Source organism: Hyperoodon ampullatus (assembly GCF_949752795.1).
Source record: "Hyperoodon ampullatus genome assembly, chromosome: 1".
NCBI classification, from domain to species: domain Eukaryota; kingdom Metazoa; phylum Chordata; class Mammalia; order Artiodactyla; family Ziphiidae; genus Hyperoodon; species Hyperoodon ampullatus.
The window spans coordinates 70,422,986-70,449,084 of record NC_136914.1 but is presented as its reverse complement, the minus strand read 5'-3'; the positions used below and the strand labels follow the sequence as shown (position 1 = coordinate 70,449,084).

The 26,099-nt window shown below is 42.2% G+C and overlaps 1 protein-coding gene across 7 annotated transcripts in view; it reads right to left on the bottom strand.

Annotated features, from left to right (window-relative positions):
* The window catches only part of NRG3 (neuregulin 3), a gene marked incomplete at both ends in the record, with an annotated part of 1,082,027 nt that overhangs the window by 18,603 nt on the left and 1,037,325 nt on the right, over window positions 1–26,099 (bottom strand). For all 7 annotated transcript variants that reach the window (XM_079713078.1, XM_079713075.1, XM_079713079.1 and 4 more), the window contains 2 exons: window positions 20,541–20,667; window positions 25,481–25,583. In XM_079713078.1, the coding sequence (XP_079569204.1) occupies window positions 20,541–20,667; window positions 25,481–25,583 (230 nt within the window). The remainder of the gene's footprint in view (window positions 1–20,540; window positions 20,668–25,480; window positions 25,584–26,099) is intronic.

Below are 26,099 nucleotides of genomic sequence, written 5' to 3'. Positions count from 1 at the left end.
CCTTCAATGGAATAAGGACCACCAGCAGGCCTTTGAGATTCTAAAGACTGCATTGTGTAGAGCACCATCACTGGGGCTTCCAAATTTGGACCAGCCCTTTACCCTATACATTCATGAGAATCAGGGACAGTGCTAGGAGTCCTGACCCAAAAGCTGGGACCGGACCAGAGACCAATGGCTTACTTTACAAAACAACTGGATTCAGTGGCCCTGTGATGGCCAAGCTGCCTGTGGGCAGTAGCTGTCACAGCCCTGTTGGTTAATGAGGCTTCCAAGCTCACCCTGAGACAACACCTACATGTATTAACCCCTCAATAGGTACCGTTTGTACTGGAAGTCACAGGACATCATTGGTTGACTGGAGGAAGGTTAACAAGATATCAGGCCCTCCTAATGGACACCCCCGACATTACCTTAAAGGTGTGTCAAACCCTGAACCCAGCAACTCTGTGTCCAGAGGTTGAGAGTGGAGGCTTAGTGCGTTCGTATATAGAGACCATAGAGCAGACTTACTCCAGCAGGTCTGATCTTCTAGATGAGCCTCTTGACAGCCCTGAGGTCGAATGGTTTACTGATGGGAGCAGTTTTATAGAAATGGGAACCCAAAAGGCGGGGTAGTCTCGGTGAAGTCATAGAAGCCAAGGCCCTGACACCCTAGACATACAGGTTCCATGTACTACGTGCTCATGCTGCCATTGGGAAAGAAAAAGGAATGTTAACTGCTAGAAACTCTCTCATAAAGATTTAATTCCGGCTCTTTAGAAGCAGTGCAGCTCCCGACCCAGGTGGCAGTGATCCACGATAGGGGCCATCAGAGGGATGGATCTTTCGTGAGCCAAGCAAAGCTGACTGAATTGCAAAACAGGCAGCTCTACTGTAAGAGCCTGAGCAAGTTATGGTCCTAGTGATTGGCCCCCCCGAACTCCCTAGCCTTCCCCAGTATTCCCCACAGGAACAAGAAAATGCTGAGAAATGGGGCTATGAGAAAGGAAGCACAGGCTGGTATAAAAAGGAGAATAAGGTTCTAATCCCTGAGGTCCAACAAGGGAAACTCACTAAGAGCTTACATCATGCCACCCACTGTGGGAGGGATGCACTGTGGGACTTGATGCAAAAGGCTTTTTCAGGGAAGGGGATTAAAAGAACAGTAAAACAAGTAACGCTTGCCTGTGCTTATGTGTCCGTAATAAACCACAGGCCCATACAATCCCCACCCCCCCTTTGTTACTCAGGCCAGTTCAATGCTGAGGGACATACCTGGGGGGAAGACTGGCAGTTAGATTTCACCCAAATGCCCCTGTTGTCAGGATATAAATATCTTCTTGTGTTCATTGACACTTTCACGGGATGGGATGAAGCCCTCTCCACTCGATCTGAAAAGGCTACTGAAGTCTGTAAGTCCCTTTTAAAAGAAATAATTCCTTGGTTGGGACTTCCAAAGTCCCTCCAGAGTGATAATGGGCCCTCTTTTGTAGCCAGAATCACACAGGGACTCACAATGGCCCTAGGGATAGACTACAAGCTACACACCTCTTGGCAACCCCAGTCTTCAGGGAAGGTAGAGAAAATGAACCATATTTTAAAGAAAACCTTAGCAAAGCTCTGCCAGAGACTCATGAACCTTGGACCAACCTATTTCCTATTGCACTCCTCAGGGTCCGTGTAGCCCCCAGTTATAATCTGAGGCTTAGCCCATTTGAAATGACCTATGGGAGGCCTTTTCTTACTACTGACATTCTACTGGATGAGGAAGTGAGTCAGACACTGAGGTATATTATTAATCTAGAACACGTTCAGAAGGCAATCTAGGACTATGCCAACAAGGCACAGCCAGCTCCCACTAAGTGGAAGGGGCCGTTCCTTCACAAATAAACCCCAGGGACCAAGTTCTTAAAACCTGGAAAGAGGGGTCCCCCAAAACACCAACTATTGCCAAAATAGAAGGGCCCCTATAAAGTAATTTTAGCCACCCCGCCTGTTGTCAAACTGCAAGGGATATCTAGTTGGGTCCATCTGCACACACTAGAGCTTTTACCCCCGCAAGTACAACAGAACAGTACACCTGTGAGCCAGTGGAAAATCTGAGAGACCTATTCAAAAGACAGGCACCACTGACAGTTAAGTAAGAAGATGCGGCAGGTTGGACTCCTATGTGCCATTCTTGCTATTGTACCCTTGCGTGCATTCTGCCTGTTTGCTCAGACACCCCCACCAGGGAGGCAGCTCCTTTGTCCGTGCTGGGTTTAAGGGAAATACTCCACCACAGAAAAGCTCCTATTGACTCTGTCCACCTTACTAGTCCACTAACTAGGGGATAATGGCAAGAAAACTCACTTGTCAGGGCTTCCTTGGTGGCTCAGTGGTTGAGAGTCCGCCTGCCGACGCAGGGGACGCGGGTTCGTGTCCCGGTCTGGGAAGATCCCACATGCCACGGAGTGGCTGGGCCCGTGAGCCATGGCTGCTGAGCCTGCGTGTCCGGAGCCTGTGCTCCGCAACGGGAGAGGCCACAACAGTGAGAGGCCCACATACCGCCCCCCCCCAAAAAAAATGTTGTAGAGCTTTATATACTTAGTTATCAATGAAATGGTCTGCTATCCCCTAATTATTCAAGTACTAGCAACAGTTATGTCCTTCAGGGACTGTCTACTCTTAACAATCATGAGACAGACATTCAGGTCTGCATCCCAGAAGGGTCTGTTTTCCTCTGAAGATACCCAAACCATCATATGTTGTGGAATTATGGCCAGGCCTTGTCCTTTTCCAACCAAGCTATGGCCTATAAATGCATTGATAATGTCCACTCTAGGGACCATAGGGATGAGAGGGACTTTCATCTGTAACAGGACCACTGCAGCTCACAACTGAGCCTGGAAAGCACTAGGAATGATTGTAGCAGGGGCAGGGCTGGCCATAGGACTGGCAGCTCCGTGGGGACGCTTTACCTATCATGAAGTAACACTGAGAAATCTCACCAGACAGCTTGGTTGTAGGATGGAACAGACAGGACAGGCCCTAATGGAACTTAAGACCCCTCTTGTTTCTTTGGCTAATGTAGTTCTTGACAGTTGTCTACCTCTTGATTATCTTCTGTCATAACTAGGTGGAGTTTGTGTGATAACGGATACTTACTGCTGTACCTGGATCAATGCGACAGCACAGGCACAGCTAGAAGTTAATATTAAGGAAATAAAGGGAATTCCCTGGTGGTCCAGTGGTTAGGACTTCAAGCTTCACAATTTTGGCAAGTGCGATATCGCCTCCACTGTCTGGTCAACAGTTTAGGAAGCCTTCCCAAAGTTAACCTGGTTCCTTCCCTTTCTAGGCCCTTTAGTGGCTATTGTTGTTGTTCTTCTGGGCCCTAGTTTGGTTAACCTTTTGGTTAAGTTTGTGTCTTCTAGGCTTCAACAGTTTTGAGGAAGGCTCACGATGGCTCAAGGAATTCAACCCATTTCAGCGGAGGGTGTCGCAGGTCCCTATAGGTCCTTGGAACAGTCAGCAAGGGACTTCTATGCCTCTAGGTTACGCTAGGGTCTGTGGCCCCTGTCCAGCAGGAAGAAGTTTCAGAAGAAGAGACCTTCTGCCCCTTAACCCTTAAGAATGAGGGGTGTAGAATCCCTCAGGGGGCAATGAGACCTACTGGGACCTGGGAGCCTTTGCTGCAGTGCTTGCACGGGGACAAACACCTCCTCAAGCAACAGAATACAAAGAAACTATAACAGATTAAAAATAACTACATACATGCGCAGTTGGGGCAAATTATGAATGACAAGATACAAAAACAAAAACCCAACTGACACTTCTGAGATGCCCGGAGCAAAAGCAGGGTACTGTGCATGCGCCCTGCACGCAGCACCACCAAGGGGGTGGGCACACCACCTACGCCATCCCTTTTGGCCTGACCCCTGGACCCGCCCCTACCCTCACCCCATATAAAGAACCAGCTCACCCCTTCCCCTCCCCCCCCTCCCAGGGAGTGAGCAAGGGAGGCCAAGAACCCTGGTTAATAACAAGCTTACCTACAGAAGAATCTTCCACAACCATAAACTGGTAGGAATAATTAAGTGGTAATTTAATAAGTTTTTGGACTCTGCATGTGGACTAGAGGGAAAGTAAAAATTATCTCAGGGCTATAGTCTTAGGGAGTGTTCTCACACTTTCTTGAGTTTAACCTCCTCCAGGACCACACCAGATTCTCACAAAAAAAGAACGGAAAAAAAAAAAAAAATTGTCTCATGTCTCTGATGAGAAAGTAACCATTTTGAAATGCACGCACAATGTTCTGCATTGTAACTGTCTACTTTTCAGTAAAAAGAGACTTTACCAGAGCCTGATCTCCCCTAAGGGAAGAGCATTCCACTCAATAATTGAAGAAGAGACAAATTCTTTGCAGTAGAATTCCAAATAACTTATGTGGATACTCTGCCTTCACAAAGGGTGAGCATAACTCCCCACTCCTTAAGTGTGGACTACACATGGTTGCTTCCTTCTAAAGAGAACTTTGTAGAAAGGGATGGGGAAGAAAGAGTAACACCACAGTGGAGTCGCCTGAGATTACTACCTCAGACAGATGACAAAAGGAATCATCAACAGTGATAAATCATATTGAGAGAATGCACTTTTGATAGGATGTGATGAAAAAGGCACTTTACCTGTATTGTCTTTCTTACAAAACCCCGTAATACCAATCTAATCAGAAAAACATCAAACAAATTCCAGTAGAGGAGCATCCTACAAAATACTTGACCAGGACTCCTAAAAACTATCAAAGTCATTAAAATAAGGAAAGTCTGACAAACTATCACAGCCAAGAGGAACCAAAGGATATGACAGCTAAATGTGATGTGGTATCCGCATGGGATCTTGGAAAAGAAGAAGTAATTAGGTAAAAACTAACGAATTCTGAATAAACCATGGATTTGAGTTAATAACAATGCATCAGTATGAGTTCATTAATTGAACAAATATCCCATATGTTAATAATAGGGGAACCTAGGCACAGCATATATAGGAGCTCTCTGTACTAACTTTGCAACTTTTCTGTACATCTAAAACTGTCCTACAAAATAAAGTTCACTTAAAAAATTAAAGCAAAAGATACATACCAAAAATAATAATAATTTAGAGAGTAAAGGCAGTATTCAGCTTTCCTTTATTTTCCTGAGTAGCTTAGCTGTAGGCCTTCAAGGTGCAAAACCCACTCAGCAAAACAGTCTGCATAGACTCTCCTTAAAGGCAGTTTAACTGACCAGGATTATAGCCTTTGGACATTTTATAATCTGTGCTAAAAGCATTTATTATGGTTCCTCCCAAAATGTATGCAGTTCCTCCCTGGGGGAAGTTAAGGTCAGCACAATTTTATCTGATCCATCTGATAGTATCCCCAGTGAAGTTCAAGTGCTCAGGCTAGCTGCATGTCTGGCCCTCCCCCTTAACATTTCTGTACGATGTTACAAGGTATGGCAGTTGATTCCATGTTCTTTCCTTGTACTCACACAGATCTTGACATTTTGTGTTTGTCCATGTTTTGTTAAAACCCCATTTGATGTAATGTCACTTTAATCGTGAATAAGAAGATGGCACAGACCATTCACTGGTCCTTTCAGCATGAGCTCAGCCGTTCTCCTTTCAAACATCCACATAGACCCTGGTCATGCTGTTATTTCACGGGGAAGCATTCATCCTGATTGGCTTCCCTGAAAGCCCTCCTTGTGGAAATGTTCTTGGGTGCTGAGGACACCCACTGTTGTTTGCACCATCACCTGCCTTGCTCCTAGCACACTGTTAGTGGTGCGCTAAAATCAATACAACTGTCAGATGAAACAGGAGCATGTTGGAAGTACAGCAAGGTATGCTGTTTCCAGGTCTGCCCCCTGCAAGCAGCCCGAGTCAGAGTCAGAAAGTTAAATGAAAGCTGTGTCTGTGTTGGAAAGCAATGTTGACAGAGTTGATAATCACCTGGCCTGGAACCCCAGGCAATAAAGCCAGGAGGGAGGATATTGTAAAATGGTTTTAAGGTTTTCAGTGTCTTGTCTCGGCATTGCTCTCAGCTCACCTATGTCTGTGTCAAAAAGTTCTTTATTGCAGGTCTGATTTGAGCCCAGAAGATCGTGAGACTGAGTGGTTATAACAAGTTTTAGAGCGTGGTTTCATCCGGATCTCTAATACGAGTAATTAAAAACAACTCAACAGTTGTGGTTATTTTAAGAATGTTTGCACCATGTACCAGAGCCGGAAGAACTATAACAACTGCTATCAAATTTTAACACATTCCACTGAAGAGGAATAATAGAGCTAGACACCCTTTCCAGACACCCAGCACAGCAAGCACTCCTCCAGGCCCTCATCCCTCACCCTCCACCACCTCACCTTCACCAGGTGCCCGCTTCAGCCAGGGGGAACTGAACACATGTTATTCCCTCTTCTCAGAGAGCTCTTAGCTGTTCCTCTTCTCAGGTTATCTCCCAGACCTGCCTTATGTAAGCTCTACAGCACTGTTCACTATTGGCTGTAGGCCTTGGCGCATTTGTTTGTGGGATTCTTTGATTAATATCTATCACCTACAGTAATCAGCAAGCTCCTTGAAAGTAGGAACACTGTCATTTTTGGTCATCGTGATATCCCTGGTCCTTACTAGATATTTAATACATATTTGAATCAACAGATGAATGTATGAATCTATAGCAAATCCATAAGTTAGAATTTGATATTTAAAACAAGAGATCAGGTTTTAGACTAGAATGATTCAAAATTAACTTTGATTCATGCTTCAAAGAGATTACCTCTTCTGACCAACCCCTATCAAACTATCTGATGAACTTCAACTCACTCTCAAGACTCAGTGTAAATGTCACCTGCTTCGGGGTGGGCTTCGCAAATTCCCCCAGCCAATTTTAGATGTCCTTTTCCATTATCTGATAGCAATTTGAATTAATGTATCCGCATGATAAAAAAAGTATATGCTTACGTGTTTGTTTCTAGCGCTAGCCCATGAGGTCCCGGAAGTCAGGATCCAACTCCTGTTTCTATTTTTTAAGATCTTCATGCAGTGTCCAACAGAGAAAAATATTCAAAAAGCATTACAATATAAATGCCTCTCTGTATCAATTATCAAGGCTGTACTAGGCATTAAATTCTTCTTGTTCTTATTTAGCATGCAAATGTTATCTTCCAGTTCTTTCTCATTGAATGTTACTCCCACAAACTTATCCTTCCTAAGATGGTTATTGAAAAAACTGTGGGAAGGGGTACATGATTTTGTTCCTTTACTTTTCACTAATGTATATTTTCCCTTGATTTTAAGAAAGAATAGATCATCTCTCTTTTGATGACTTCTGTTTCTGATCCCTGAACTAGGTGCTGGGAAGTTTCACTCACTTGACTGGTCTGGAGGTTATAACTCTAGCCTCAGTGCATGCGTTCTCTCTCTCTCTCTCTCTCTCTCTCTTACTGGGGACACAGGAAATGAGGTCAGTTCATCTCTTTGAGTTACAAATGCTTCATTTGTAAAGGATGGTAAGGGGCTAGGTGCTTCTAAGGCACTGCCAGGTCTAGTTCATCAGCTTCTGAGTCAAGTGTTCCCATAGTATCATGTTGCTTCACTGGATTGGGTGTTTCACATCTTGTTAAATGACTGTCAAGTGAAACCCTTCCCCATGAATGTTTAATAAACTTAAGGGGGTGCCAGAAACAGCCAATTCATTTGTTAAACACTGCAAAGAATTTCAAGTAGTTAACATGGGCTCCAAGATAAGATAAAGATAAATTTACCTCATATGGTAAGCAAAGTAGGAAATTTTCCCTCCTAAGGATTATAGTGTACCAGTGTTACCTGTCTCCTTCCATGCAGTAGAAATAAATGCCTGAAGTGAGCACTGGTGATAGAACTCCCGTGCTAGGCTGTCAGAATCTCCTAGTGGACACATCTTGCACCTTGACCTTGGACTCCGGACTTTCTCACCACTCTTGACATTTGGGAAAGATCATTTTCTGTTGTGGGGGACTACCCCAGGCATTACAGGGTATTTGTCAGCACCCTCTACTCACAGACACCTGTGCACTTCCCTCCCAAGTTGTAACACCCAAAGTGTTTCTAGACTTTGCCAAATGTTCTGTGGGGCAACACTGCCCCCTGTTGAGAACCACTGAGTTACAGAGATGTGGGTTTGGTTCTTAGCTATTCACTAGCTAGCTGCCTGACAGAACTTTCTCAAGCTTTGTTTGTCCTAGATTCCTCTTCTGCACATCATGGATGTAAACTAAGTAGTTGTTGTTAGGACTAAATAAGGCTATGTATTTATATTATTTAGCATGATTCTGTGTCTGTACCCAGTACACGTTATTTGCTGTTATTATTATCGTTATTTTATTTATCAGTTTTTGCTGTTATCATTAACATTGGTATTTCCTCGTGGCTCTTGTCTGAAGAAAAAAACTATAGACCTACAAAAGAAAAATGCTTTTCCAAATTTTCTTTAATACATTTGCATTTGAATATGCATGCAGATATTTCTTAGCCACATGACAAATTACTGCTTTCCCTAAGACTACTTGCTACTTGACCAACTGCTCAGATGTCCTGTGTGCTTCTTGTATATCTTAAGCATAGCACTGTAGGAAAGCAAATGTTCTTAAACATTTCAATTTCTTTTTAAGGGATTATTGATACGTATTCTCTATTACTATTTTCTCCCATAACATATGGCATGAAAAATTGCTGTTAAATTGTTATTTGCTTCTTATAATAAAACTATGAGCAAGGGTATCAGCATATAAGTCACCACAGTGGAAATCTGACTAGAAATATATGAACAGAGATTATACTACCCTCTCAAACAGTGAAATTTAATTAAAGGATACAATTTTCTCCTATTAAATTTGCAAAAGAAATGCTGACAAAGGTATAACAAAGCTGGTAGGGACCATATTGCTTTCTTGCACTGAAATTGATATGTGCCTTTGGGAAAGCAACTTGTTCATTTTACTAGTCTTGTAAAGCGATCTGCTCAGGAGTCTCTTGAGCCCAGTCGCCAATGTGTAGAATGCTATGGCTGGCATGCATAGGTCTCCTCAATGCACCTTGCGCTCTTTCTTCAGGGTCCTTAAATGCCTTCCTCTCCCATCTATTCTCTGCCTGAACTCCCAGTTTTTGTGTAGCCTTTCAGACTGTTGATCCCTCGAAATGTGCTATCCTAATGAAACAGGAGGGAAGGGAGCAGGGCACAACCTTTAAAAGGATGACATAGCCATAGGACATGACAAAAACTGGTTAGAATGAACTAGGTCCAGGAAGGCACAAGATTCGACTTCCAGAAGACCTTGAGCCTCATTATATGCTCATTGTAATATATTAGCATGCTAAATGACACACTCATAGGTGCCATGACAGTTCAGAGGCTAAGCATAAAAGGCCCCAAAGTGGGCCTGGAAATCCCCACCCCTTCCCCCAAATAGTTGGAATAATCCTCCCACTCATTAGCCTATGAAATTACCCAGCCCATAAGAACTAGCCACACCATATTTCGGGGCCTCTCACTTTTTGAGATGGCCTACATGCTGTCTGTGGAATGTGTTCCTCCCAAGGCTGTTCTTGCCTTTCGAGATGACCGCATTCTATAGATGGAATATGTATCTCTAAAAAAATCCACTTCTTACCTATCACTTTGTCTCTCACTGAATTCTTTCTGTGACGAGACATAAAGAACCTGAGCTTCATTAAGTCCTGAGACCAGGTGGATGATCTCAGTTAAAAGACTGTGGGTTCAAGTGCCAATCTGGGTTTTAGACTGGGTTCGAGTCCCAGCACATGGGTTCAACTCTCAATCTGAGTTGCACAGTTTCACTAGCTGACCACACCACAACTCAGAGATAAAATGTTATATGTATCCTGTCTTTATCCAAAAATAGAATGAATATAAAAAGACACTTTCCTATCTTGGGCTCTGGGGGAATCAACCAGTTGAACCTCTGCTGCCCTGTGCCAACATACAAAACATTGGGGAGGGCTGGGCTGAAGAGGAGGGAAGAGGGAGAGAAAAAGAAAAGAAAACTATAGGACCCAAAGGTCTTTCAAGTGTTGCAGCCCTACAGTTGATAATTTCTTTCTTGTTGTCATAATCCTAATAATTCCAATTAAATGAGGGGTGGGGGAAACACATGAGTGAAGAGTTTAATTTTAATAATTAAACAATAGAAGACATGAGTGTCTACTGGGAGGGGAAGGAGAAGTAAATTGTGAAGTGACCACTCTGTGGGCCATTATGCTGTCTCCCAAATGAATGTGTGGAGATCATAAAGCATAGAGAAAATGCTATTGATCATATGTTCAGTGAGAAAGAATACAAAACTGTGTGTGTGTTCTGGCTGCAACCCTAGAAAATGCTTAGGGACCGACAGACTCTCTTCTTGAGTAGACAGGCTCCTCTAAGGCCTTTTTTCGATTAGGCCTCAACTTTGGCCTTTAAAAACTGCAGATCCGGGCTTCCCTGGTGGTGCAGTGGTTGACAGTCCGCCTGCCGATGCAGGGGACAGGGGTTCGTGCCCCAGTCTGGGAGGATCCCACGTGCCACAGAGCGGCTGGGCCCATGGGCCGTGGCCACTGGGCCTGTGTGTCCAGAGCCTGTGCTCCACGACAAGAGGGGCCACAGCAGTGAGAGGCCCACATACCAGAAAAACAAACAAACAAAAAAACTGCAGATCCTCTGCCTAAAAATTTCATCCACTCACCCTCACATGGAAAGACCTGAGTAAACTCTAACATAGTTCTAACAGCTCACAATGCTATATCCCTAGCCCCCTCCCCTTAAAATGCTTGCCAAAAACCACCAAAAACAAACAAACAAACAAAGGCCCCTCAAGGCCTCCAAAAGAATTTGCCATTCATTTTAGCCAATGCCTGAGGATAGTCCCCAGACCTCTCTTTCTCAGAGCATTTACTAAAAAGGGTTTAGGACTATTAACATTCCTTTTTTCCCTTTGAGATGTGTTATGTATCTCCTACAACTGGGGAAAGTCTTTTTCATGGACCCTAAAGACAATTTATTTGAAATGTAATCATTAGGAAGGATAGGGACTCAGTATCCCGGTCTCTGTAGAAGGGCAGTGAGATAGGAAGGAAGGGGGCAAGGCACAGCCTTTAAAAGAATGACACAACTATTAAGAACAGGACACAACATAAACTAGTTAGAACCAGCTAGGTCCAAGACGGTGGAAGATTCGACTTCCACTAGACCTTGAGCCTCATTATATGCTCACTGTAATGCATTAGCATCTAAATGACACACTTAGAGGCACCATGACACTTCCGAGGCCAACCATAAAAGGCCAAAAAGTGGGCAGTGGCCCAATTCCTGGAAATATCTCCCCCTTCCCCAAATTGTTGGAATAATCCTCCCACTCATTAGCCCATAAAAACAAACCACCCCATATTTTGGGGCCACGTTTTGCCTTCTGAGATGGCCCACACTTTGTCTATGAGTGTGTATCTCTCGAAATAAACCTGCTTTCGGAGCGAGAGTGAGAGCGAGAGCCGGATACACCAGAAATTCATCTACACGTGGAACAGCTCCTACAGAACACCTACTGAACGCTGGCAGAAGACCTCAGACCCCCCAAAAGGCAAGAAACTCCCCCACATACCTGGGTAGGGCAAAAGAAAAAAGAATAAACAGAGACAAAAGGATAGGGATGGGACCTGCACCAATGGGAGGGAGCCGTGAAGGAGGAAAGGTTTCCACACACTAGGAAGCCCCTTCCCGGGCAGAGACTGCGGGTGGCGGAGGGGGAAAGCTTCGGAGTAGCGGAGGAGAGCGCAGCAACAGGGGTGCGGAGGGCAAAGCGGAGAGATCCCCGCATGGAGGATCGGTGCCGACCAGCCCGAGAGGCTTGTCAGCTCACCCACCGGGGCAGGCTGGGCTGGGAGCGGAGGCTCGGGCTACGGTAGGAGCGCAGGGAGAGGACTGGGGTTGGCGGCGTGAACACAGCCTGAAGGGGTTAGTGCACCACGGCTGGCCGGGAGGGGATCCGGGGAAAAGTCTGGACCTGTCGAAGAGGCAAGAGACTTTTTCTTGCCTCTTTGTTACCTGGTGCGCAAGGAGAGGGGATTAAGAGCGCTGCTTAAAGGAGCTCCAGAGACAGGCGTGAGCCGCGGCTACAAGCGCGGACCCCAGAGACGGGCGTGGGACGCTGGGGCTGCTGCTGCCGCCACCAAGAGGCCTGGGTGCGAGCGCAGGTCACTGTCCACGCCCCCTTTCCGGGGAGCCTGTGCAGCCCGTCACTGCCGGGTCCCCGGATCCAGGGACGGCTTCACTGGGACAGCACACGGCGTGCCTTGGGCTGGTGCAAGGTCCTGCCGGCCTCTGCCACCACAGGCTCGCCCTGCACTCCGTACCCCTTCCTCCCCTGGGGCCTGAGTGAGCCAGAGTCCCTGAATCAGATGCTCCTTTAACCCCACCCTGTCTGAGCAAAGAACAGACACCCTCCTGCGATCTAGACGAAGAGGCGGGGCCAAATCCAAAGCTGGGACCCGGGAGCTGTGAGAATAAAGAAGAGAAAGGGGAATCTCTCCCAGCAGTCTCAGAAGCAGGGGATTAAAGCTCCACAATCAACTTGATGTACCCTGCATCTGTGGAATACACGAATAGACAACGAATCATCCCAAATTGAAGAACCGTGTGGATGAAAGGCTCTTGGTGCTACAGCCAGGAGTCAGTGCTGTGCCTCTGAGGTGGGAGAGCCAACTTCAGGACACTGGTGCACAAGAGACCTCCCAGCTCCACGTAATATCAAACGGTGAAAATCTCCCAGAGATCTCCATCTAAACAGGAGCACCCAGTTTCACTCACTGACCAGCAAGCTACAGTGCTGGACACCCTATACCAAACAACTAGCAAGACAGGAACACAACCACACCCATTAGCAGAGAGGCTGCCTAAAATCATAATAAGGCTACAGACACCCCAAAACACACCACCAGACGTGGACGTGTCCACGAGAAAGACAAGATCCAGGCTTATCCACCACAACACAGGCACTAGTCCCCTCCACCAGGAAGCCTACACAACCCACTGAACCAACCTTAGCCACTGGGGACAGACACCAAAAACAACGGGAACTACGAACCTGCAGCCTGCAAAAAGTAGACCCCAAACACAGTAAGAGAAGCAAAATGAAAAGACACAAAAACACACAGCAGGTGAAGGAGCAACATTAAAACCCACCAGACTTAACAAAGGAAGAGGAAATAGGCAGTCTACCTGAAAAACAATTCAGAATAATGATAGTAAAGATGATCCAAAATCTTGGAATTAGAATAGACAAAATGCAAGAAAAAGTTAACAAGGACCTAGAAGAACTAAAGATGAATGAAGCAATGATGAGCAAAACAATAAATGAAATTAAAAGTACTCTAGATGGGATCAATAGCAGAATAACTGAGGCAGAAGAACGGATAAGTGAGGTGGAGGATAAAATAGTGGAAATAACAGCTGCAGAGCAGAATAAAGAAAAAAGAATGAAAAGAACTGAGGACAGTCTCAGAGACCTCTGCAACAACATTAAACGCACCAACATTCGAATTATAGGGGTTCCAGAAGAAGAAGAGAAAAAGAAAGGGACTGAGAAAATATTTGAAGAGATTATAGTTGAAAACTTCCCTAATATAGGAAAGGAAATAGTTAATCAAGTCCAGGAGGCACAGAGAGTCCCATACAGAATAAATCGCAGGAGAAATATGTCAAGACACATATTAAACAAACTATCAAAAATTAAATACAAAGAAAAGCTATGAAAAGCAGGAAGGGAAAAACAACAACACACAAGGGAATCCCCATAAGGTTAACAGCTGATCTTTCAGCAGAAACTCTGGAAGCCAGAAGGGACTGGCAGGACAATTTAAAGTAATGAAGGAGAAAAACCTGCAATCAAGATTACTCTACCTAGCAAGGATCTCATTCAGATTTGAAGGAGAAATTAAAACCTTTACAGACAAGCAAAAGCTGAGAGAGTTCAGCACCACCAAACCAGCTTTACAACAAATGCTAAAGGAAATTCTCTAGGCAAGAAACACAAGAGAAGGAAAAGAGCTACAATAATGAGCCCAAAACAGTTAAGAAAATGGGAATAGGAACATGCATATTGATAATTACCTTAAATGTAAATGGACTAAATGCTCCCAACAAAGACACACATTGGCTGAATGGATACAAAAACAAGACCCATATATATGCTGTCTGCAAGAGACCCATTTCAGACCTAGAGATACATACAAACTGAAAGTAGGGGATGGAAAAAGGTATTCCATGCAAATGAAAATCAAAAGAAAGCTGGAGTAGCAATTCGCATATCAGACAAAATAGACTTTAAAATAAAGACTATTAGAAGAGACAAAGAAGGACACTACATAATGATCAAGGAATCGATCCAAGAAGAAGATATAACAATTGTAAATATTTATGCACTGAACACAGGAGCACCTGAATACATAAGGCAAATACTAACAACCATAAAATGGGAAATCAACAGTACCACGTTCATAGTAGGGGACTTCAACACCCCACTTTCACCAGTGGACAGATCATCCAAAATGAAAATAAATAAGGAAACACAATCTTTAAATGATACATTAAACAAGATGGACTTAATTGATATTTATAGGACATTCCATCCAAAAACAACAGAATACACATTTTTCTCAAGTGCTCATGGAACATTCTCCAGGATAGATCATATCTTGGGTCACAAATCAAGCCTTGGTAAATTTAAGAAAATTGAAATTGTATCAAGTATCTTTTCCGACCACAACGCTATGAGACTAGATATCAATTACAGGAAAAGATCTGTAAAAAATACAAACACATGGAGGCTAAACAATACACTACTTAATAATGGAGTGATCACTGAAGAAATCAAAGAGGAAATAAAACAATACCTAGAAACAAATGACAATGGAGACACGATGGCCCAAAACCTATGGGATGCAGCAAAAGCAGTTCTAAGAGGGAAGTTTATAGCAATACAATCCCACCTTAAGAAACAGGAAACATCTCGAGTAAACAACCTGACTTGCACCTGAAGCAATTAGAGAAAGAAGAACAAAACACCCCCAAAGTTAGCAGAAGGAAAGAAATCATAGAAATCAGATCAGAACTAAATGAAAAAGAAATGAAGGAAACGATAGTAAAGATCAATAAAAGTAAAAGCTGGTTCTTTGAGAAGATAAACAAAATTGATAAACCATTAGCCAGACTCATCAAGAAAAGAAGGGAGAAGACTCAAATCAATAGAATTAGACATGAAAAAGGAGAAGTAACAACTGACAGTGCAGAAATACAAAAGATCATGAGAGATTACTACAAGCAACTCTATGCCAATAAAATGGACAACCCGGAAGAAATGGACAAATTCTTAAAAATGCACAAACTGCCAAGACTGAATCAGGAAGAAATAGAAAATATGAACAGACCAATCACAAGCACTGAAATTGAAACTGTGATTAAAAATCTTCCAACAAACAAAAGCCCAGGACCAGATGGCTTCACAGGCGAATTCTATCAAACATTTAGAGAAGAGCTAACACGTATCCTTCTCAAACTCTTCCAAAATATAGCAGAGGGAGGAACACTCCCAAACTCATTCTATGAGGCCACCATCACCTTGATGTCAAAACCAGACAAGGATGTCACAAAAAAAGAAAACTACAGGCCAATATCACTGATGAACATAGATGCAAAAATCCTCAACAAAATACCAGCAAACAGAATCCAACAGCACATTAAAAGGATCATACACCATGATCAAGTAGGGTTTATTCCAGGAATGAAAGGATTCTTCAATATATGAAAATCAATCAACCTGATACACCATATTAACAAATTGAAGGAGAAAAAACATGATCATCTCAATAGATGCAGAGAAAGCTTTCGACAAAATTCAACACCCATTTACGATAAAAACCCTGCAGAAAGTAGGCATAGAGGGAACTTTCCTCAACATAACAAAGGCCATATATGACAAACCCACAGCCAACATCGTCCTCAATGGTGAAAAACTGAAACCATTTCCACTAAGATCAGGAACAAGACAAGGTTGCCCACTCTCACCACTCTTATTCAACATAGTTTTGGAAGTTTTAGCCACAGCCATCAGAGAAGAAAAGGAAATAAAAGAAATCCAAATTGGAAAAGAAGAAGTAAAGCTGTCACTGTTTGCAGATGACATGATACTATACATAGAGAATCCTAAAGATGCTACCAGAAAACTACTAGAGCTAATCAATGAATTTGGTAAAGTAGCAGGATAAAAAATTAATGAACAGAAATCTCTGGTATTCCTGTACACTAATGATGAAAAATCTGAAAGTGAAATCAAGAAAACACTCCCATTTACCATTGCAACAAAAAGAATAAAGTATCTAGGAATAAACCTACCTAAGGAGACAAAAGACCTGTATGCAGAAAATTATAAGACACTGATGAAAGAAATTAAAGATGATACAAATAGATGTAGTGATATACCATGTTCCTGGATTGGAAGAATCAATATTGTGAAAATGACTCTACTACCCAAAGCAATCTACAGATTCAATGCAATCCCTATCAAACTACCACTGGCATTTTTCACAGAAGTAGAACAAAAAATTTCACAATTTGTATGGAAACACAAAAGACCCCGAATAGCCAAAACAATCTTGAGAACGAAAAATGGAGCTGGAGGAATCAGGCTCCCTGACTTTAGACTATACTACAAAGCTACAGTAATCAAGACAGTATGGTACTGGCACAAAAACAGAAAGATAGATCAATGGAACAGGATAGAAAGTTCAGGGATAAACCCACGCACATATGGTCACCTTATCTTTGATAAAGGAGGCAAGAATGTACAGTGGAGAAAGGACAGTCTCTTCAATAAGTGGTGCTGGGAAAACTGGACAGGTACATGTAAAAGTATGAGATTAGATCATTCCCTCACACCATACTCAAAAATAAGCTCAAAATGGATTAAAGACCTAAATGTAAGGCCAGAAACTATCAAACTCTTAGAGGAAAACATAGGCAGAACACTCTATGACATAAATCACAGCAAGATCCTTTTTGACCCACCTCCTAGAGAAATGGAAATAAAAACAAAGATAAACAAATGGGGCCTAATGAAACTTCAAAGCTTTTGCACAGGAAAGGAAACCATAAACAAGATGAAAAGACATCCCCCAGAATGGGAGAAAATATTTGCAAATGAAGCAACTGAGAAAGGATTAATCTCTAAAATTTATAAGCAGCTCAATAGCAAAAAAAACAAACAACCCAATACAAAAATGGGCAGAAGACCTAAATAGACATTTCTCCAAAGAAGATATACAGACTGCCAACAAACACATGAAAGAATGCTCAACATCATTAATCATTAGAGAAATGCAAATCAAAAGTACAATGAGATATCATCTCACACCAGTCAGAATGGCCATCATCAAAAAATCTAGAAACAATAAATGCTGGAGAGGGTGTGGAGAAAAGGGAACACTCTTGCACTGCTGGTGGGAATGTGAATTGGTACAGCCACTATGGAGAACAGTATGGAGGTTCCTTAAAAAACTACAAATAGAACTACCTTATGACCCAGCAATCCCACTACTAGGCATATACCCTGAGAAAACCATAATTCAAAAAGAGACATGTACCAAAATGTTCATTGCAGCTCTATTTACAATAGCCCGGAGATGGAAACAACCTAAGTGTACATCATCCGATGAATGGATAAAGAAGATGTGGCACATATATACAATGGAATATTACTCAGCCATAAAAAGAAACGAAATTGAGCTATTTGTAATGAGGTGGATAGACCTAGAGTCTGTCATACAAAGTGAGGTCAGAAAGAGAAAGACAAATATCGTATGCTAACACATATATATGGAATTTAAGGAAAAAAAAATGTCATGAAGAACCTAGGGGTAAAACAGGAATAAAGACACAGACCTACTTGAGAATGGACTTGAGGATTTGGGTCGGGGGAAGGGTAAGCTGTGACAAAGCAAGAGAGAGGCATGGACATATATACATTACCAAACGTAAAATAGATAGCTAGTGGGAAGCAGCTGCATAGCACAGGGAGATCAGCTTGGTGCTTTGTGACCGCCTGGAGGGGTGGGATAGGAAGGGTGGGAGGGAGGGAGATGCAAGAGGGAACGGATATGGGAACAGATGTATATGTATAGCTGATTCACTTTGTTATAAAGCAGAATTTAACACACCATTGTGAAGCAATTATACTCCAATAAAGTTGTAAAAAATAAAATAAAATAAAATATAAACAAACAAATAAATAAATAAATAAACCTGCTTTTACTTTACTGTGGCTAGGTCTTGAATTCTTTCCTACACAAGGCCAAGGACCCTCACTTGGTGGCCCGTCCCAGGGACTCACCTGATACCTGGGGTATGACCATCGTCTTGCACCCCAGTTTTCCTGCAACAACAGGATCCTAAGTTCAATAATGGCCAGCTAACAGACAAAGCTGGACTAATCGCATTTCTATGACCAACTCTTTGTAATTTTTCACCTCCCTGACTCTGTCAAGCCCCCAATGTTTCCCCTCCCTACTCCCTCATTCTCCTTTTAAAACTCCCAGTCACCTCTGTAAGAATGGAAGTTGGGTTCAGTTCAAACTGGATTCTCTTCCGTAATGCAACAATATATTACTGAACAAAAGTCTGTCCTTACTACTTTAACTAGACTCTGGCTTTATCTTTGACAGGTTCAGATACAAAGAAGCCCTCCATCACTGCATTTGTTTTTACAGTGATGGGATAATACTCGTTAGAAATCATTAGCAAAATCATTCACCCTGTTTCTGAAAAGAACAATCCCTACACACAGCCATGATTACAAGTTTAACAAAACTTTGCTGGGAAGCAATTCTGATTTATGAATTCTGCATTAAACATCTAAGTACATCTGTCATGCAGAGCATAATGGCAACTTCTGGGGTAATGATTTCCTAAAATCACAAATGATGTTTAAATTCCCAGTGATTCAAGCATTTGGAGGGGTGTCAATGTGTCCTGGGTGATTGCGCATTATACTCAAATACTAGGTTTATATCATGGCCTTTGTGCTTTTGTTTTGTGTCTCAGAATCTGGAAGTGCAGTCTGGTGGGGGACAAAGAATTGCTACCCAGATAGGAATCTTCCAGTATGTCTTATATGGCATTTGTGAAATGGAGCTGGACCCTGTGGGGCCCTGCCAGATACAAATCCTTTATGTGTCCTCATTTCTTGTTTGTAGGAAATAGGCTTCATTCAGCTTCCTTGACCCTCCCTTAGTTCCAAAGAGCAGATTCAAACAGTTACTAATCAGGGAAGGGAGGGAATGCAGAAACAAAGAGAAGCAGTCAAGAAACAATAGTGATGCATGGGACAGGGGCCTGGTTCCTTCTCATGAAATATTCATAACGATATCTTTGAGTTCTTCTGCAGGAACTAAGGCCCCTACCTAGATAGAGGATGGCAACTTCAGGCTGAACACCAGATTCCTGGACTACCACCCAGTTACCTCACCACAAGCCAATCAGAAGAAAGTCTGCACACAGTGGAAGATTACAAAGACACTGATTCCTTGCCCCTCCCACCCCACCCCACCAATGATTCGATTCTCTCTTAAAAACTTCCACAGAGCAAAATCTTGGGAGTTACACTTATCTCTGGAGTATTGGCTTTCTTTCGAGCTGCAAGCAGCAGGACCTTTTCGGGAACATTTGCTTGTCTTTAATTTAGTGTTTTGTAATATATCTCAGAAATTTTTAAAACCACTTTAGAAAGAATGTAGGATTCAAAGAGCTTGCATTGATTTAACTTCAAGTTCTGGTATCTGTTTAAGGCCTGGTGTTAGGAAGTCCCAACTCTGGGACCACAACTCTTCCCTCCCATGTTTCTGACCTTTGATTTCGCTCACACCCCTTAACTCAGAGTTGCCTGAACATAGCAAGTATTCTTAGGATTCCATGGGTTTATCCTTTCTCTTTGTTCTAGTCTTGTGTTCTTTGCTCTTTGACTCTCTGATGAACCTTTCATATTCTTCAAAATCCTGTTCAAGCCTGGATTTTGGGCTGCCTCCACTTCTGCCTCCACCACCTCCCTTTGGTCTCTTCTCCAATCTCTGCTGCAATATCAACCATCTCATCCTACAAGCCTCCTCTGGATGTCTGTATTTTTTACCCTATCAGTTTCCTACAGTAGGGAACAATGTACCCCTAGTGCCCAGCGCAATTTCTGACAAGTAAGGATTCAGTAAGAGATTATGGAACAAACAACTGAAGCTCTTTTTGCTTCCAGAGATTAATTATATTACAGATTGTAATCAAGAGCTGAGATTTAATTTTTCTTCCTTTTATCCAGTACTTGTGTGCACACACGAAAATGCAACATGATTTAAGGAAAAATCTACAGAGTACTGAAAAAAATATGCAAGTCTGATCACAGGCTCCTCATCCCCTCTGGACTGGAAGCACTGAGATGGACTGTGGGAAGAGACGTATAGACATGTAACTTACATTTTGCAGCTGGACATGATTCTTCACCAAGTTCTCTGACTTTGCCATTGTGCTGGATGCTTTGAGACTGTAGTTTTTACTGTTATGTGGCTCTTTCAGTTGCTCTTGAATTTGTTTAGCTTGTTTCCTGCAGGTTTAAATAAATCCATGTATAAATAGTTACATAAATTTATTCTATTCATATTTTTTGAGGTTCATTCATTCCCAACGTCTATATTTGTCATTTGCTAAAGCTAGATAAACTCACTTAACAAAGAGAATCCTCCCTTCATCTTCAACCCCACCAAGAAATACTGGCATTATCTGTTATCATCCAGGATTCACACCCAGTGGCACTCCAAAGACAGATAGAAATGTAATTCCTTGTCCTGTCCCTATTGGATGCAAGAGGTCCCTATCCCTGAGTGCTCAAATGAAAAGAATTAGGAATACTTTGAAGAAGTGACAACTGGAAATCTTTGAAGCTTGGACCTAACAACCACATATAACATACTTGCAAAGTTACATTTATGTTTGTCCAATTCAAATAAGTGTGGCTTGACTGCATAGCTTCCACATATACCATAACAGGGGTATATTTTCTTTTTTACAGTTTAGAAACAGTTCATTTATTTTTACCATCAGCCCTGAATGTAGATTTTTATTAGAACTTTTGTAAATAATAAAAATTGTTAACTCTTAAAGAGCACCTACTATGTGCCAAGCATCATTTTAAGTGTTTTACATATCTCAACTTACTTATTCTTCACGATAATTCGTGTGCAATGAGGCATTAATCCTATACTCATTTAACAGATGAGAAAACCGAGGCACAGAGAAGTTAAATAATTTGCCCAAAGTCACATAGCTAGTAAGTGGTAGAGCTGGATTTGAATCCAGTGAGTATGGCTGTGTACTTTGCACTTTGAGCCACCGCTCACAACTGTCAAACCACTTGCCCATGGTCATGCATCTTCTTGATGGGAAGGCTGAGATTATTCTCAGGTTTTGGACTCCAAGTAAAATATTTCTGCAGATGTGGAGTGACTGTTGTTCTGACCATTCAGTGGCTATATCAGAAGGATGTGACAATTACTGGCTTATTAGCTGCTCTCTCCCAAGAGCTCTACAGCAATTATCTATCAGCAGAAGACTCAGTACCTATAAAATGAACAAACAAAAAAGCAAACAAACTTTGCAGAATCATCCCCCCTAGACTTTTTTGCCTCTTCTCCAAGGTCCGTGCCTAGGAGAGAGCCTTTGGTGGAGACTGTGCACCATCTCTTGCAGTGAGCTTTTCCAGGTAGAGACAGCACTCTATACACCATGGGCTCGAGTTATCACAGTGACTGAGATTTGAATTCTGGCTCTGCCACCCCCCAGCTTTGCTTTGATTCCCCAAATCAAAATGATTGATTTCCAAAACTTCTCTGAACCTCAGTTTCCTCATCTGTCAATGGAGTTTGGAAAAGCTCTCTTCCATAAATATTGTGGAAACTAAATGTGAGAACACATGCTTAATTTTATGGGCAGATGCTGCAGAGGAATTAGAACACTGGCTTCAAGATAAAAGAAGGGATCTTGTTAATTGCCTCTCTCACAGGCAAGTCACAGTATTTGCTACAGGATTTGGAGGCTTGGAGCATCATTATCTCCTCTGAATTTACAATACTGGTGTGATATAGCTCTGTTTAAATATTTATTTTATCTTTTCAATCATTTGGGGGGCTTTTATCTCAGTTGCTTTAAGTCACTTATAATAATCTATCTACTTCCTAACAGCTAATCTGTAGCCTATTGTTAGAAACAAATCTATCATATGAGCATTTTAAGAAGCACATGTTAGCCACAAAATCCTATCAGGGATTCACTGATGAAGCAAACTGGAGATGAGGAAGTTCTACTGAGTGAATCATCATGAAGTAGTAAAAGGGGGCTTGGCACAGAGTCAGGACACAATTAATTTCCTAAGAATTAAATAGTAGAAATACTAATGATCTTTTCAGTAATTCCATAATTTAGCATCTGGGAAATGTAAAATTCTAAAGGAATTTTCCTGATAAAAATTTCTGACTGCATTTCCTAAATCCTTTTTATAATTTGGTTTTCTTTACTCTCTTCTTGCTCCCATACTGACTCACTAATATTCCAGAATAAATGGGCTTTCTTTTCTGAACCTGCCTCCTTCCCCATCATCCCTCTGATCTCCCAAGCACACACATTTTTGCTCTTTCCTCCTCCCCTCAGCAAATGGACCAAAGGAAGTGAGAAGTGTCTGCCTGAAATACCATTAGCTCTCTCATGAGAGCAGTTGCTCTGGGGAAGACAAGATACGGGCATTTCGCACTGGAACCCACTAGCCTAACAATGTCAGTCTGATTCCATAGTTCAGTGAGCTTTAAGTTGCTCTGGCTCAATTCATCAGAAAGAAATGAGGTGTAAAGTGGTGGAATATCAGGCATCACCAGTCCATCGGGAGACGTTTTTCGTAATGTTGCAGGTTGCCTTCCTGGGGAAGCAGATACTGAGATGGAGATGGCGTGCAGGATTTTTATTAGGGAGGGCTCTTTGGATCAACGTCTGTGGAAATGAAGGGAAGGAAGCAGGACTGGGCAGAAGGAGAAGTTGGAATGTGATACAGTCTCAGTGAAAACCTCTGCAAATCCCACGGGGAGCTCTGAAACTGGCATGGCCTTGCACCCCAAATTGGGGCAAAGGTCTAGGCCTTCAAAGCTTCACATTGACCTGTCATTGGATGCTGGCTATCTTGGGTCAGGTAACTCTTTTTTTTTTTTTTTTTTTTTTTTTGTGGTACGCGGGCCACTCACTGTTGTGGCCTCTCGCGTTGCGGAGCACAGGCTCCAGACGCGCAGGCTCAGCGGCCATGGCTCACGGGCCCAGCTGCTCCGCGGCATGTGGGATCTTCCCGGACCGGGGCACGAACCCATGTCCCCTGCATCGGCAGGCGGACTCTCAACCACTGCGCCACCAGGGAAGCCCTCAGGTAACTCTTATAGCTGTGTACTAGCAGCTGGGGGACTAAGACCGCCACAGCTGAAGGGAATCATAGCATCATATCAGAACATCCGTTGCCTGTCCTTAAAAGCCTTGCTTTGTGATCTAAAATCTCTTACTTCAGAGGGTGATAACCTATAGTCAGGGCAAGTTAGGAGCACATCTGCTTTCTACTGGTAGCACCAGTTCTCCTTTTTCCTCCTGTGCTTTCCCGGTTGTGATAATTATTTGTCCCTGGAACAAATTATTCTGCTCCTGGAACATCTCTTCTCCTATTCTGATTCCATTTTTAGAGTTGAATCATGTCCTGCATTTCCAAAGTCTACTAAGGGCTCCCAGCCTTACACTTCTTAGCCCATATGAGTTAAAAGCAAAAAGAAAACCTAGAATAATTTATAATTGCTATGTGAGCCGTATCAGTCAGATATGAAAGGCTCAATTAATAGTTCAATTAACTACTTATAGGAATATACGGGCTTATTGGGAGTGAGGAGAAAAGAATTTCTTTCAGTGTGCCCTTCAAAGCCCTTGTTGGGGTTCAATTAACTCAGTCAGAAAATCCCCTAAATTCAGGAAGGTGCTGCTCACTTCTACCTCTTCATGTTACCTACGTTCAAACTTTCATCAGCTAACAATGTGCTGTAATATTCCATCGGGTGAGGTCATGCCATACCACGGGCGACAAGAGAATGGAGAAAGGACCAGAGTGTCAGCATCTGAAGGATTATGGGAAGGAAAACATACATAAGAGAATGTTTTCTGAAGGATTATGGGAAGGAAAACATACATAAGAGAATGCAAGAGAATACAAGCTTTTGGGTAAGTCCTGACTCTCTCTGGGCAGTGTACATTCTAGTACATTGGATCGCTCTGTACTATTTTCATGGTAATTCTGCAAATCTAAACCTATTCTGAAATAGTATATTTAAAAAAAATAGTCACTAATTCTGGATTCATACCCGAGTTTCCATTATTTTTTAAAATCATTCATCACTGTTCTTTTTAAAGATCAACATATACAACATGAAGACAGGTATCACAGACTGTATTTGGAAATTGGTCCATATTTAGAAGAGCAAATGGGTAGAATAAATACAGGTCCAATGTAAAGCAATTACATGTTGGTTTGGATTTCCGACAAGCTGTAGGAACAGAATCTGTGCCAAATTCTCAAGGCCTGCATACGTTCCAAGAAACCAAGGAACTTGATATTTTTATCTGCATTTCTTATTTTAACTGTAGATTATGTCATTTACATAAATAAGATACCTCTACCAAAGTTATGTGGAGTAAATATATATGTATATACACATACATACTTATATACATATATATGTATATTTTTAATTCTACCTTATTAGCCCCAAAAAAGCAGTGCTTTTGGCAGAAGGTTTGGTTTCTTGGCAAGGTACGTGTAGGGCATATTCTAGATGTGCATCCTAAATGGTGAAGCAAAGTAGATTTTACAGTATTCATACTTCATATTTGGCTAAAACCTTGATGGGTAGCAGGTAAAAACACTATAAAAGGAAATTGTTTGGGTTTTTTTCAATGAAAGGCTAGATACTAGTTGATAATGTTTATGTCTATAGCAGTGACCTCTTTTTTCAGAAGAGTTATTAACCCCTTAGTGACAGGCAAATGTTGAGCCATTAATTCTGGCAGGCAATCAAAAGTGCAAAGAACACAGAATGTTCATGATCACAGAGAGGAATGATCACTATGTGCATCAAAGATAAACCACACACACACATGCATGCACACACTGTACACATTCACCACAGGCTACAAAAGATTGAGAGTTACTTATGGAAGTCTCATGGACACAATTTGCACAAAATCCCTCTGCCTGGAGCTCAGACTGAGTACTGAGCTCAGCACTTTAAAGAAAGACAAAGTACTTCCTCTGAGAAGTAACCTTTTAACACTGAGAGAAATGGTCTTACTTGCTTTTGAAGTAGAATGCTGCACAGAACATGCCCACGATGACAATTCCAAAGATGATACATGAAATTGACAGCACCTGCCTCTGATAAACTTCTTCACTCTCTGTGAATTTGAAAAAGAGACGTAGAGTGGATGTTAGCACGGCACAGCGGAGACAATCTCCGTCCTCATACTTTTGAACTGGTAGGAGCCTTTCAAAGCAAAGTTTTGTTCCTGTCATGAATAGGAAAACATGAGGACGTTATGATTCAGTTTCTTTGCAAAGGTCTATAGGACAGCTGTTTTTATTTATTTATTGTATGTGCACGGCTAAATCAGAACTCATACACAGATACCACAATTATGAATCTTATTATCAAAATATATTTCATGACCTGAGAACATACTGGGAACATACATTTTAAAAATTATGGTGGGACCCGAAATAATCTGCTATCAGAACTTTCCTATGCTAGTGATGGCTTCCAATTTATGTGATACTGATGCCACTGCATTTTCTGATTTTGTCCCTGGCCATCAGTTTCCCATTCATCCACCCATTACTATGATTGACATCATTAATGAAAGAGAACTTCAATATACATGTGAATATTTACTCATTCCTCAATACCAATGATC